The 14587-nt window shown below is 41.9% G+C and overlaps 1 protein-coding gene across 15 annotated transcripts in view; it reads left to right on the forward strand.

The window, feature by feature from the left end:
- FNBP1 (formin binding protein 1) overlaps nt 1-14587 on the forward strand; it is a 95675-nt gene that overhangs the window by 47049 nt on the left and 34039 nt on the right. For all 15 annotated transcript variants that reach the window (XM_033518519.1, XM_033518518.1, XM_033518526.1 and 12 more), the window contains 2 exons: nt 8416-8478; nt 9278-9382. In XM_033518519.1, coding sequence (XP_033374410.1) covers nt 8416-8478; nt 9278-9382 — 168 coding nt within the window. The remainder of the gene's footprint in view (nt 1-8415; nt 8479-9277; nt 9383-14587) is intronic.

The following is a 14587-nucleotide window of genomic DNA, read 5'->3' on the forward strand; positions in this document are numbered from 1 at the left end:
TCACAGGACATAGCTTGATTTATAGATCCAGCTCTGGCTGAGGAAACCCTTCAATTCTGTAATTTGGATAGAAATTCAAGAATTATTTCCTGGGGCCATTCTGATTTAGATCTCTGGTCACAAACTAGGTGTAGCCATTGCTTATGGCAGCTTTGCTAAAAATGTGTTTGGGATTTGTGAACTATCCCTCATTACTGCTGCTGCTCTCACCTCTAGCTCCACCTCCCCTTGGGGCTGGACTGGCTCCATACAATTGGGCATGAAAGTCAAGTAGAAGCCAAGGGCTTTGCTACAGACTGCACTGGTGCAGCACTGGGATTCTGTGGTTGGGAGAGAATTTACCTGGTGTCAATACATTCCATTTTGTGCAGGGATAGATGGGGAACAGGGAATGAATGAATCCTTATGGGTACCATGGGGGTAAAACAGGTCTGGTTCTTTATGGTGGAGCATGTGCGCCCTCCTTGTGTGCATTCATCCTGGGGGTGCCTGTCAGAGGACTTTCTGTTTCTTGTTAGCTCTCAGGTGTTGATGAAAAGTAAATAATTGGAGGAATTCTGTCACGTTCACTCATTCTGAATAGTGCACTGTTCTGCAAATAGTCCTGTGGTTTTCCAGAGGATTTCTCCCGGTGTGGAGCAGGCGTGAGGCAGGATGGCAGCACACGGCCCTGTCAGGAGCACAATGGATTTTCCATGTTGCATTTTGGATGTGCCTCAAGGTCTGTGTGTGTTTGGAGCACAGCTGTGCTTTGTGCTGCAGGGGCACAGACAGACACTGCTGCCTTCCAGAAGTGACAAACCAATGGCCAAGTGAGGGGTAGGAGAAGGAAAAGAGTGACAGTGAAAGGAAGTGATCTGCCAAACTCCAAACTGATGCAATTTAAACCAAGCTTTCCCCAGCTCTTGTTTTTTGACTAACCCACTTCCAGCTCACTGCCCTATGAATGGAGTGAAGGTCTTAGTTTTAACCTAAATATGAAGTTATTTATGGGAGATTATGTTGTGCTTGATAAATACACTGCACAACAGTCCTACTATAAATATATATCCTCTTTCTTGCAAAGTATTTCAGCTGTATTTTGTTTAAGTTAAATTGTACCAGTAGGATGTTAAGTGATAATTATTAAAAAAATAATTTAAGAATGCAGGTGATTATTTAGGAAAATGCAGAAGATTATTTAGGAAAGAACATAATAAATTCTATGTGCTCTTTTGGAGTGTTTGCTGGTTTTCACCAAATTATGGATGGTAAATGCAATGAAGCTGTGTTAAATTTTGGTGTGTTACTATGGGATGATGCTGTGAAGGACTGTTCCATGAGGGGAAAAAGCAAGTGCTTACTCTGGAAGTTTCCAAAGCATTTTTGGGTGGGAAACTAATACTAATATCCCATCCAACTGAAAGGTATAACATGACCTTTGGATTTATCAGGATTCAAAGTTGAGACCATTGAACTTCATAACATGCTCTTCCCAGTTTTGAATGGGTACATTGAGCTATGAAATGATAGTCCAAATAAATAAATTGGCTTCTGTTTACCACATGAAGGAATCAGATTGGGAAAACAAGATCTGTTTACTAACAAATGTGGTTCCATTTTCTATGAATTAACCTGAATATTGCTCTGCACAGCAAGAGCCCTTTGGAGGGACAAGATGAGAGATGCCTTCTATGAACAGCAGCATTTCCTGCTCAGTGCATGACTGAGAGATGCCTGAGGGTGAGGGGGTTGAGCATTGGCCATGGATGTATTTTTCCCTTTGTGTTCTGCCTGTACAGCCACAGAGATTGGCCTGAAAAGAAAGAGCAACAATAAAGCCAGATGAGTAGTGCATATGTTAACTGTGGAGAATGGTGTTCATCCAAGCCTGTGGCACACATGGGCACTTTCAGCTGGCATTTTAGCTGACATTTAATATTTTATGTATCTGATGCAGGTCCTGATACTTCTGTGTAGGTGGATGTGTGCATGAAGGGTGTACAGAAACAGCTAAAAGTATTTCCTTGCATATTGAAGCACTAACTTGTACATCTTCTAGTTTTTGTAGTACAAGTCTTACACAGGAATGTCACAGACCATTTGAAATGACATCTTTTAACTGTGGATCAGTAGAAGGAGAGCTTGGTAACAAGGCTGGGAATGAGAAGAGGTGGAAGCTAGAGCAGCATGTTCCTCTAATTAATTGAAGGATATAAAACCACAATCAACTTTTCACACCATAGTTTTTAGTAGTAATGATGAATCTCCATTTGATAAGCCCTGGGTTTGCTGTTGTGGAGCACTTGGGCACAGCTGAGCTTTTAAGGACAAGATTAGTCCCTAGGGATGGGTTGGAGGAGGGTACATGTTCTCCAAACAGCCTGTCACACCTGTGTGTTCACTGATTCCAGGGTCTGCTGGCCAGTGCAGCAGAGTGTTCCTGAGGTCCCCTTAGCTCTGCTGCCATGGAGTTGTGCTGGAACCTGCAGGATTGTCTCTGTACCTGAGAAGAAGTTCTGAGTTTCAATTCCCAATATAAGGACTTTATCTGTCATACATTACATATGACATAAAAATAACAAGTTACCATAAATATTACACAGTGTCTTTTAGGTTTGTGTCAATCACCAGGGAGTCACAGAATGGTTTGGTTTGGAAGGGTCCTTAAAGATGATCTCATTCCAACTCCCTGACCAGGGCAGGGACACCTTCCACTGGTCCAGGTTGCTCCAAACCCCATCCATCATTTTGTTACGGCTCAGTAACAACAGGGGCAGCTATTTCAGGTTGTCATGTGCAGCTGATCTGGAGTTTGAAGCCTGGAAAGCTTTGGTCCATAGTGCTTATTAAATGGAATTTCTCTGGAATGCACCACTCCAGGAGCAGATAGTTCAATCAAATTAAATTCAGCCTTGAACAGATATTTGTATAACTTGTTCCAGGCTTGACCAAGTTGATAATTACATGTTAAGAATAACGTTCCTATGGATATTACAAAGGAGAACAGGGTTATGCACCAATATTAAGTAGCTGATGAATATGTGTTAAAATGGTCATGAATTTCATGTCAACATTCACAGGACTGTCTTATGCTCCTCTTACTACAACTGGGAGAGATAAGACCTCAAGAACACTTTGCTATTTTTGGAAATAAAGATGTCTTTGGAGGAGACTGTTCCCTGTGTTTGCAGCCAGGAAAAGAAAAAACATTTGACAAGGCTTTTTACAAATGTTGCTGAGAAAATTGAGGGAAAAAATAGTGTTCTCTTATTTCCGTCTCTGGTGTGCTTTAATCACTAGCCATTATTTTAGAAATCACTTGTAACAAAAATGGAGATAAGAGTTTGAATTGGAGGATGAAGTACTGTGTTTATATTTATTATCAGTGTGAACTGGGAGTACTTGTTACAGAAGCCAAAGGTAACTATTTTGTCAGTCTGTTGTATTATCTCATATGTAAATAGAAATGAGAATGAAGCACCCTTGCCTTAGATACATTATTTGAAAATTCTTGAAAAGGATGTTGTCAAATGAACCATATGCTATGCATATAAATTGAGACAGTTTTTGTGATTATTTCTTATACAAACATACTGTAGATGTACAAGTCCTCAGTTCAACCATGTAATCAACTCCTGTTTGTTTAGGAAAAACAAGGCTGACTTATTACAGCCTTTTTTTAAAAGGTTTAGTAGGATCAGTTTAGACAGAGCCTAAGCAGCCCTGTTGTCATGTTGGTGTAATCTACGTAATTCAGGAAATTCTTCCATTTCAAACTGCCCAGGAACTCCTCAGCAAAAATGCTGGAATGTGTTGTCCTTCTTTAGATGCTTTTAGCAACATCTTTTCTCCTGCTTCTCTCAAAAGGTCAGGAAGAAGATAGAGGATGCGTCTTCTAACAAGCTGTTGTTGTCTGCTGGGTGAGCTCTGGGGCTGTGTAAACCCTCGTGCATACCAAGGAAGTTTTGCAAAAATATCCTGCTGCTCCTAATTGTGGCAGTGTTGGCAGGAACAGGCTCTGCATTGTGGGTCCCTCGCTCGCTGCTCCCGGCGTTTTGATCAACACGGGTGAAATCTGAGCCCAACAAAAGTCAATGAGAGGTTTGTCTTTGATTGCACAGCAGTCAGGATTGCTCCCCAGCTGTTCCAGACACAGGCAGCATCCTAATGAGAGCACACCCATCCTGGTGGCTGGATTTGCAAGGGGAAAAGCTCATTCCTTGAGCTGCGAGCTTTTTGAATATAACAAAAGCTTTTAAAAAGTTGAGTTAATCCACAGTCCTCCCATGAGCAGCTTAATACTCTGATAAAAGTATCTCAAATCTTAACAACTGAATTTTGGAATTCCAGGAAGAATTTCTGTGATGGAAAGGGTTGGATTGGGTTGCCCAGGGAGGTGGTGGAGTCACCATCCTTGCAGGTGTTTAAGGAAAGACTGCACGTGGCACTGAGGTCTGGTTGAAATGGTGGTGCTTGGTCACAAGTTGAACTCAGTCTTGGAGATCTTCTCCAAACTGATTCTGTGAACTCGCATGAGATCACCTAAAACCTGCATTATTGTGTTTATCCTGTGGGCTGGAATGGATGGAGTTGTCCAGTCAAAACATGGCCATTGTGGATTGTTCAGAGCACCCCAGGACACAACACAGGGCTTTAACACAGGGAAAAGGGACAATTGTGGTCATGTATGGATTGAGCTTGGGTAGTGCTGCTGTGTTTAAAGCCATTTAGTTTAATATTTCAATAAAATATTGTTCAGGGAAATCTTAAAGTTGGCAGTGTTTGCCAGCTGAAGACTGCAAAGTATAGACTTAAAGGTGATTTAGGGGAGGTTGACTTAATGGACACTGATAAGCCCAAACTTTTCACTTTACTGTGTTTCTAATGTGTTTTTAGAATTCTGTGGATATGGGTGAAAAGTCTGGAGGAAATGATGGCATGTGAGCCACCAACACTGCTGCTAATGTCTCACTGGCACACTTGAGGTGTGATTTATTAATTGAATATCTTGCTCATATTCTGATTTTTTTGTTTAAGCAGCCTGATTAGGGGCATTAATTTGTGGGGGCAAAAAGCAATATTGTATCAATTAGTCTAAATACATCATTGTGTGCTGCTGAAGTAAGTGTGACTAAGAGTGCTAGTTTTCCACAGGATTTGCTAAGTTGTTTGTCATGTTTCCATTTGCTAAATGTTCAGGTGTAGAATAACCAATTATTTAATTTGTTCAAATAAATGTATTTAAATCAGAATGTCTATCTTGAAACCTTGTCAAGGAATAGTTGAGCTTAGAGTTATTTTTGCTGGGGTTTGGGAGGGGGAGGAGAGGAAGGTAAAGGACATTTGCTGTTTAAGAGGATTGTAAAGGAAATGAGTTTGCAGAAGTTGAAGATAGTGCATGGTTTGAGGAAACTGGAGGCTTCCTGTATGACTTTAGGCAGATCACTTGACCATAATGCCTTGATTTTTCTTACCCATAAAATTGGGCCAGTGCAGAAATATAGATATTTGGAAGGTCCCACTTAGTTCCTGTATATGAAAATGAATTTTTGTAAGGCAGAAATTACCATTTGAGGGCAAAAGATTTGCAAAACCAGAAATGCCTTAGCTCACAACAAGGATCTATATGGGACAACATGGCAAGAATTAGGGGATGTAAGTATATGTCCAAATTTGTTGAATTAAAAAAAGGCAGTAATTCACTGAACTATTCAAGATGTGAACTGTGAATGCACCTGTATTTATCACTATTTAATACTTCATTATTTAATAATCTTCAGCACTTCCCATTTTACATCTCAGAGTTCTGTTTGTGCAGAAAACTTTCTAAAAAAAAGTATCAAAATGCAGCAAAATCTGACTAGATGCAGTCTCACTGCTCAGGCTCAGTGCTTTTATGTACTTTTAGAAGCTTTTGCAGTTTGTCTTACAGGGAAGGCAAATTTGGAAGTGACATGGATGGCTTGTTAAAATTACATTATTCAACTACAAAGGTTTAAAAATACACACTGAGGGCAGTCCTGTTATCTGATAAACTTTTGTTTCCAAGTTCATCCTCCAGCTTCTCTCTGCAATTGTTTTCTGTTAAATGAACGTGGCATGGTGTTTTCCTGAGTTTTATGGGTCATTCACAGCATTGGGTTTCACACAGGCCAGCTGCTCCCAAATCAGGTCCCTCCCTATCCCAGCCAAGTTGGAGCAAACGGAGTGGGGAGCACACAAATGGGGGCTGGTGGAACATGAAGACATCAGAATCATTTTACTTCCAGCTTTACTGTTAAAGCATCCATGAATTTCATGCTCGTTAACAAAATGTTGAAAAATGTAGTGTTAAATTACAGTTGTTCCTTGGGATTGTTTTTGTTACTCCTTGGGACTGTTTTCCTAAACTTTAATTACAAAAGCCTGAAACAAGAAGCCCCTGGCAGGGAAGAGGCAGCATCTGTCACATGCTGAGTTGAAAGGACATGGGGATCTACAAAAGGAACTGAAATCAACTTGGAGCCTTTCCCCACCACCCAGCAGTTTTACAGTGATGTCAAGGGTTTTTTTAATGTCACAGTGTGGTGAGGCAGTGTTTGCAGAAGGTCTCTGCTGTCCCAGGCTGTCACTGCTCCCCCTTCCATGGCCCAGTGGCCACACGTGCTCCCTCCTCAGAGGGCAGGAGCAGAGCAAGAGCTGAGCATGGCACATGCCAGGATGGAAAGTGCTTCTGACACTGGGCCTCTCTTGTCTGCTTTAAGAGTTTTCATGTGGAGATAAGCACCATCCAGACAGAATGTCCCCGTGCTCAGTTCTAGGGGAGCATCTCTCCTTAGTAAACAGTGTTTGGGACTACAGGAAAGAGCATCCAGAGCACCCAGGGTAGCCCTGGTGTTGTTCTGTTCTTGCAGACTTGTTGAACATTACTGTGATTTTTAAGGCTAAATGAGTCTATTGGACATGACAGAGAACTGCAGTTTTGTGGCTTTTTGCTGTTATGTGTGATGGAGCCAGAACAGCAGCTCTGAAATGTCCCTCACTCCCCATACACAGAAAATACCAGTTGCTCTAGTGGAAGATGCAGGAAACCAAGGAGCTGCCAACTGTAGTGCTTTTTCTCCAACTGTGGCATTTTGCAGCAGGTTAATGATCTGGAGTGTAAGCTTTTTTTAACCCAATATACCGTTCCTTAGGATTTATCTAAAATCTGATTATGCTTGGGTGTGAGAGCACATGAATTCTAGTGAGATTATCTGGCAATATCTGGCCTTTATTTTTCAAGTTTACTGTGTGACACCATTCCTGTATTTGAGTAAAACTAATTGACAGTAAATAATACAAAATAAAGACCTCTCTCTTCCTGTTTCAGTTTGCTTCATTATTTATTTTACAGGACAGTTTGTGGAGAGGAGTAACCTATTGTAGCAGTCAGCTGGGTCTGCATTTACATTCCTGCCCAGAGCTGGGTCACTGACTTATACAATGATGTGGAATGAATTGTTTATCTTGAGGGAAAGCCAGGCATATGGAAGAACAGCTTGCCCAGAGAAGCTGTGGCTGCCCCATCCCTGGAAGTGTTCAAGCCAGGCTGGATGGGCTTGGAACACCCTGGGATAGTGGAAGGTGTCCCTACGCATGGCAGGGGGTTGGAACAAGGTGGTCTTTGAGGTCCGTTCCCACCCAAACCGTTCTGAGATTCTACAGAGGGATAAACACTAACAGTGGTTAGATTATTTGATAAAGAGCATTGTGTAAGGGCTAAGAACTGCTACTTAAACCAACTGCCATTAAGAGACTTCAAAAAGCATGTCAGGAGAGGAGTTCCTTGTTGTTTAGCTGACATCTCAATTTAAAACTTATGTTAACACCTCACTCTGTGAACACACACTCACCCCCAGCATGTGGGAGGGGAGGGATTCTCGAGGGACCCATGGCACCAAAAACCTCTCGAGAGGAAGGAGCAGCTGGCCTTGCACACACAACCAGTAACAAGGAAAGAAGAGGGGTTTTTTTGTGGAGTCTGAATGAAAATCAGGACAAACATCAGTTGTTAGAATGTGCCAATCAAGTGCATCTTGGTAAATTCATGTAGAGAGAAATTTTAATTTAGAGCTTGTGTTCAGTCTGTCACCAAAGAAATACTCGTCAGATAAAAGTGCTTCAGATCTCATGATACGGAAAACCAATAATTATGAGATACAGTGAACAATACAAGGTAGAATTGCTAAAGGGATTAATTAGCCTTAGTCAAACTAACCACTATAATTGATGCAAATATCCATCTGCAGCCTGCTGCGACATTAGATAGTCATCACACACCTGCTCAATTCGCCAGCCTTGCAGAACACAGCTGTCAGAATGATTTCTGGTTGGGCTTTTTCTTGAGCATACTTGAATGTTTGTTCTTTTGTTGTTCAGAATGTTTTCTTTCTCTTTTCTTTTTCTAAACAGCACTTCCATGATGGCAGAAAGGCACAACAACACATTGAAACTTGCTGGAAACAACTTGAAGCAGTAAGTGGCAAATTCCTCAGATGTGACATTTAAGTCATTTATTGTTTTCAAAGAGATGGTTACAAATGCTTTATTTGGAAAAAGAAAGGTATATGGATAAAAGTTGTAGAAATGGGATTTTAAAAACTGTCTTAAATACACTTGTAGTCCTGAAAAAGTCTATTTTAACAGAATATTTAGCTTCTGTGGGCTCTTTGTCTATCATGAGTAACATTTCATTTGATATGACTTGAAAAGTGTGCTTAGCATTGCTGAAACTGCTGAGTCCCCAAGGATGCTGTTCAGATATTCCACTGAAAGTTGAACAGCTTCATACTGTGTGAATAAATTGAACAGGGACATCTCTTGAGGTGCTGCTTCCCAAAAGTAAATACATTGGAATTGTCATTCATGTGATAAATGAAAAGTGAGGCTGTGGGTACAGGACAGGATGAAAAGGGGCTATCAGTGACTGAAAGTCCTACTTGCAAATTTATTAATCTTGGTAACTCCCTCATTCATTTACAAAAATGAAGGAGTTAAGTGTTGAAAGAGAGCAATTACATCTACAAGAGTGGAAGTGATGCTAAAAGGGAAGAATACTGAAATATGAGCAGCCTTGATAATGGAACAAAAAATGTGCCTCTGGTAACTCCATTTTTTGAAGTTCATTAATATGGAAATATATTCCAGTGTAAACAAGAGAGCCCTAAAATCCTTCAGTTGTTACAACAGATTGTTGTAGTGGCAGGCAGTAATTTTAGGTAGATTTTGGTATCTTTTGCTTTCCACAATGAAGGTTTCTGGTTTTTCTTCCCAGAGTAAAAGGCGGTTTGAGCGTGATTGCAAAGAAGCTGATCGAGCACAGCAATATTTTGAGAAGATGGATGCTGACATCAACGTGACAAAAGCAGATGTTGAAAAGGTGAGCTGGAGGGTGGAGACTGTAAACATGGATATGATGGGTTTATTTCCTCAATCCTCCCAGTAGGATAAACCCTCTGAGGCTTAATGCCTTACTTGAATCAGTCTGTAGGTTAATTAAACCCAGGGAGATCTCTACAGAAACCTTTATTTGTATAAAAACTCTAAACAGATAGAGCCAGATTTCTTTGCTAGGTGTTACCTGATTTTAACAGAGCTGATTTGGCTCTAAAGGAGTTTATGCAATCTTGGTTTTAACCCATACCCCAGGTTCTGTGACAGTCAGGCCTGTGAGGGATGCCTGATGGCTGCTTGCAGCTTCACACATTTTCATTCCCTCTTGTGATCCAGGTAGAACCAAACTTCCTGCCCTTTGAGCAGCACTTCAGAGATTTCCCAGTGTCATTGGATGCAGTGAAGTATTCCCAGAATTGCTTTTCATAGCTGTAGGTTTCAAGCAGGACAGTTCTTCCATGTGATGCAGAATCCTGGAATCCATGCTTGTCACAGATGGCACAAGGCTTTTGTTTTCATTTCTCAGTTGCTGGCTGGTTGCAGAGTCATTTGTGGCTTTTTTACAACAATCCCCACTCAGTGAAGCTTTTGAACTAATGCTTAATTTTAAACATCCAGTCCTGTTTCAGCACATGTGCCTGGAAATACTTTCTCTCTTTAGTTTGATTCAAAATTGGATGTGTGGAAGGATGTGCAAAGTTTAAATTTTACTGGTCCAAGTCCATTACCTGTAACTTAAGGAAGCAATGAAGAGGAAGAAAATGTTTTAAATAGCTTCTGTTTTTGGAGTTACACATTTCCTCAGAAGATGCACTAATATAGATCAGAAACACCACATTAAAATGTGTAAGGACAGTTTTGTCCTCCTTGAGTTTGTGTCAGACAAGCACAAAATAGCCAGAACATTGAAAATGTTTATTTCTTGAAGGAAGGGAAAAGAAAAAAAGAAAAAGGAACAAAAGGCAACCAAAGGAGAAAGTAAAATGTGAAGCTTAAAATATGCCAAATGTTTTGTTACAGAGACAGGAAAGGAAAGTGAATTATAGGTAAGAAATCTTTTTAGTCTGAGGTCTCCTTGTAAAATGTAGGTTTTGCTTCTCAAGAGGTCTGCTTCATTCTATTCTCAGTTACTTCAATCCTGTGAAGATATGAAATATAAATTTCCCTTTACATCTGTGGGATCTCATGTCTCTGGTATGCTGAGCATCAGGATGTTGCATGGCAGAGAGCATGAAGGATGCTCTTGGAAATGAGGACAGTAAATGATAAACAAGCTCAGAAAATTTCCCCCAAGTGCTATTGCATATCAAAGGACAAAATACCTCTGTGGTCTTGTAATTTGCTTGGCTCTTAGTTGCAAATTCACCATGTAGATTTGATCCTTTGTTGCCTTCTGGATTTGCCAGGGCACTTGACAGATGAATGCATGTACAGATTGTTAAAGATGTAGCACCACATGTGGGTTTTTCTAACAGAGAGGGATCATCTCTGCTTTATCTGTATAAAGTGATTTTAGAATACTTCTTTCATAGATAAAATTAGGGCTTGCCCTAGATTTTTTTTTCCAAAGCTGAGGTCATGTCAAAGGGATACAAAGACATGACTTACTGTTTGAAATAGAGGAGTAAAATTCCTTGTTTCTACATTCCTTTCCAAGGCTGGCCTTTTTTGGTCAAAGGCATATTGGTGATATATCAATCTAAGAGTGTTAGGTAAATTCTGGGAAGCAATTTCCTACCCTGGTGCTCTTTCCCTGTCAAGTGAAGCAGAGAGACTTCCCTTTTAAATTCCTCTAGCTTTTTATTGTATGAATTTGTAAATTATTTATTGCAAAATGAGGCTCAGTGGTATCTTGAAAGAAAAATCTGTTAGTTATGCATGTTGGCAGCTCTCAGGAGAAGGCATTACTCCACTTTCCAGGCAGTCAACAGAGTAGATGTGAGAAGGAAAAGGTTATCAAAATGAGTGGAATGTGAAATAATATTACTGAACAGAGAGAACAGTGTTTTCCAAGTGCATGTGTTAAACTGGGTTCATCCATGTCAGGCTGTGAATAATGCCCTTTCTTTGCTCTGCTCTGCCCGTGTGACTGGGAGGCTCTTGCATAACTCCCAGTGCAGAATGGGATATTGTTTCACCAGCACTGCTGCTCTCCCCAGCTCGCTCCAGGGGGATGCAGGAACTGCTCAGCTCCAAATGAAGCAATAGGATGACTTCAACCTCCTCCTTCTACTGCAGCAGTTCTGATTTCTCTTGTCCCTTATGGCTTGGCTGCTGCACTCCCACCCCCAAAAGCTCCCAGAAATCCACCTGGCCAGGAGAACAGGCAGTTTGGCTGTGTCAGAGCTTTTCTCTTTGGCAGAACAAGGTGCTCCTCAAGCAGTGGGGCTGGTTGCCCTCATTTCTTTGGCTTGAGATTGACACCTTGGCTGCTTCAGCTTGTACCTGCCAATATGAGCAGACACAGGAGCTGTATTTTGCATCACACGTGATAGAGTGGATGGCATTAATGGAATTAAAATTCTACAGTGATCACAATGACACAGTCAGAAGAGAATACAGCTGCAGTTCCCTAATTCTAAGCTGTGTGAGGTTTTGAAATGCTCACATCTCCTCATCTTTCAAGTCTTTGTAGGTTTTGACAACTGCAGCAGGAAATTCTGTGCCAGAGCTGCCATCTACCAGCACATATCCCTTGTCCAGGTATTAGAATTTGGGAGCATTAAGTAACTGGAAAAGTGGCACAGAAGCAGAATAAGAGTTGCTTTCCTCCTTATTTCTCCAGGACTGCTTGGCAAAGGGCCTAAAGGCAGGGCTGGATGTGGAGCCTGGGCATCATGTACCAAGGTCCACATTCCTTCTGTAGGAGCAGGAACGTGGAGGGCACATCCCTTCTCTACCCTTTCTGTGGCCAGGATGGGCTCCATCACCTTGCCAGACAGCAGCCTGGTAGCTGATCTTGGTGAGAGGAGTGTTTGGCTTTGTTTCCTCTCAGCTCCTTTTTTGGTATTAGGAACAGGGAGCAGAAGCTCTGCAATAATCACACTATGCAGAATAGAGGGAGAGTGGAGCAGGGCACCTGGACTCTCTTCCCTGTTTGGACTGAGCCTCTAAACCACCAGCAGCCAAAGCTTGCAGAGATGTTTGTGTCAACACAAAATGCACTGTAGCAAAGTCAGGACAGGAAGCTCACTGTCTGTGAAAATGTCCTTATAAACTAAATAAATGCTGCAACATGCTGATGCTGCTTCCAGGAAGCCTCATAGGTATCACTGAAAGCTTTATTTCCTTTGGATCACAGTGGGTTGTGTGCTTTAAAGCACTTCTCTTACAAAAACCACAGAAGAGCTGCTTCAATTTTTTGACCATTTGGGGAAATGGTCTCTGTTGCCAGCACGGAGCCACTGTACATATAAGGCAGAGCTCTATTGTTTCTGCCTTCTCTTCAGAGCTGCAATCACTAAAAAGCTGACATCTTTATGGGATAATGTGGTGCCCAGTGGTGCCTTTGCAGACTTCTTGTAATAAAATTTAAAAAATCAACTGGCTTTTGTAAGGGTTGCTTTTCCAGGTAGGCATTTTGGAGTCTGATTTTAAAGAGGAAGTGGCTGAGGCTAGCCATGGGAAGGGTTTGCTTCTTGATTTGCTCAGCAGTTGTGGCGAGGAGAGTGGTTTGAAGTACTTGGTGTCAGGCAAGATCTGTCCCTCGGCTGAAGAGGAAGACGGTCAAATGTTGACCTTAGGTGCAATAATCTGAGATGTTTAGGAACTTTAGATGTATTTACATTTGGTTTTGAAGTGGAGAAACTGAGGGAAATGAGTGATCTCACGTTTACTGAAATCTTCAGGAGCTTTCCCCAGTGCCCTGCAACTTTCAGGTTATGTCTGCAATACCCAAGATGTTTTGGAGACCCAGAATAGCTAAAGATTCACATAAAGCCTTAAAATATATTATCACCATGGTATTAGTTTTCTAGTCTGTAAATATAACTGTGGGATAGTGAGGTTTCACATTTGAGGTTTCATTTTCTCTTCTCTTGTGCCATGTTATCTGGGTGCTGAATTTCTGCACAAAGCACAGAGTCTGTCCCCATTCTTACCCACAGGAGACACCCTTAGCATGGTTTGGGGTAGCCATGAGCTGAATCATGAGCAAAGTCTGACAGAACGTAGGTGTAGAAATCCTGCTAATTGGAAACTGGGATTAGCTGATCTTCCTCAGCAATGCTGTCAGGTGGTAACTGCTTTTCCAGCCTGTGGGCTGCCGTGCTGTGGGACACAAATCCCTTCACTGGGAGCTTACACATCCTTACAGTCAGGGGTGTAAGAAGCTATTTTGGGCTCTCGAGACATCTCAGGTGGGTGTTTGAGCAGCTGAGTGAAGCCAGATGCAATCACTGACACCCCCCAGACTAACCTGCAGGAAAATCTCCAGCTCAGGGCTCTGCTGTTCCACATCCCCCTGAGGTTTAGTCTGCAAAGTCTGGCAGCAGTAAACTCCACCACAACCCCAGGCTGTGGTATCTGCATTCTGTAACTACTTAATAGGCCTGGTTTCTCAGGAGATGCCAAGTCACCTTCTCTGTGATGGTGGGACTTGTATCCCTCCCCTCTCCTGTCCACATCAAGGCACCCACCGGCGCCATGAGAGTACCAGCATTGTAGAAAATGTAGTGCCATGCAAAGGTGGTTTTGCAAGGTGAAGAAGACTTAGAGTGCTTGTGTTATTAATACTGCAGTGAGTGATTCCAGAGGCTTTGCTTTTCCTGTTCTTTGCTGTGAATTTGTAGAGACACAGCAGCAGCATCAAGGTGAAATGTGCAGGTGAGGTGTGCCAGGCCCAGTCCTGAGCTTGGTGCAGGAGGGCCTGGCCTGTGCATTTCTTGCTGGAGAGTTTGATACTGCAGAGGGTTTTCCCTGTGTGGTGGTAAGTTTTTTAGTATGTTGAGTAGCTGCATCTCCTTTGCTCCTCAAATGGAACTGGCTAAATTTCTGTGTCTTTGCTTGTGGTGTATGTCAGATTTCTCATCAGTTCAAAGGCTGGATAATGTGATTTAATGTTATTTCTTTGGGTTATGCAGACCCCAATCTCCTTCTTGAACTACTTCCTTCCTGCAGGATGATGCAGTGTGTGAATGCAGGGAGTCCCTCAGGAGAGCAATTTGCATTTCTGGAAGAGTAAGCCTTGTTT

Source organism: Parus major, chromosome 17 (assembly GCF_001522545.3).
Source record: "Parus major isolate Abel chromosome 17, Parus_major1.1, whole genome shotgun sequence".
Lineage (NCBI taxonomy): Eukaryota > Metazoa > Chordata > Aves > Passeriformes > Paridae > Parus > Parus major.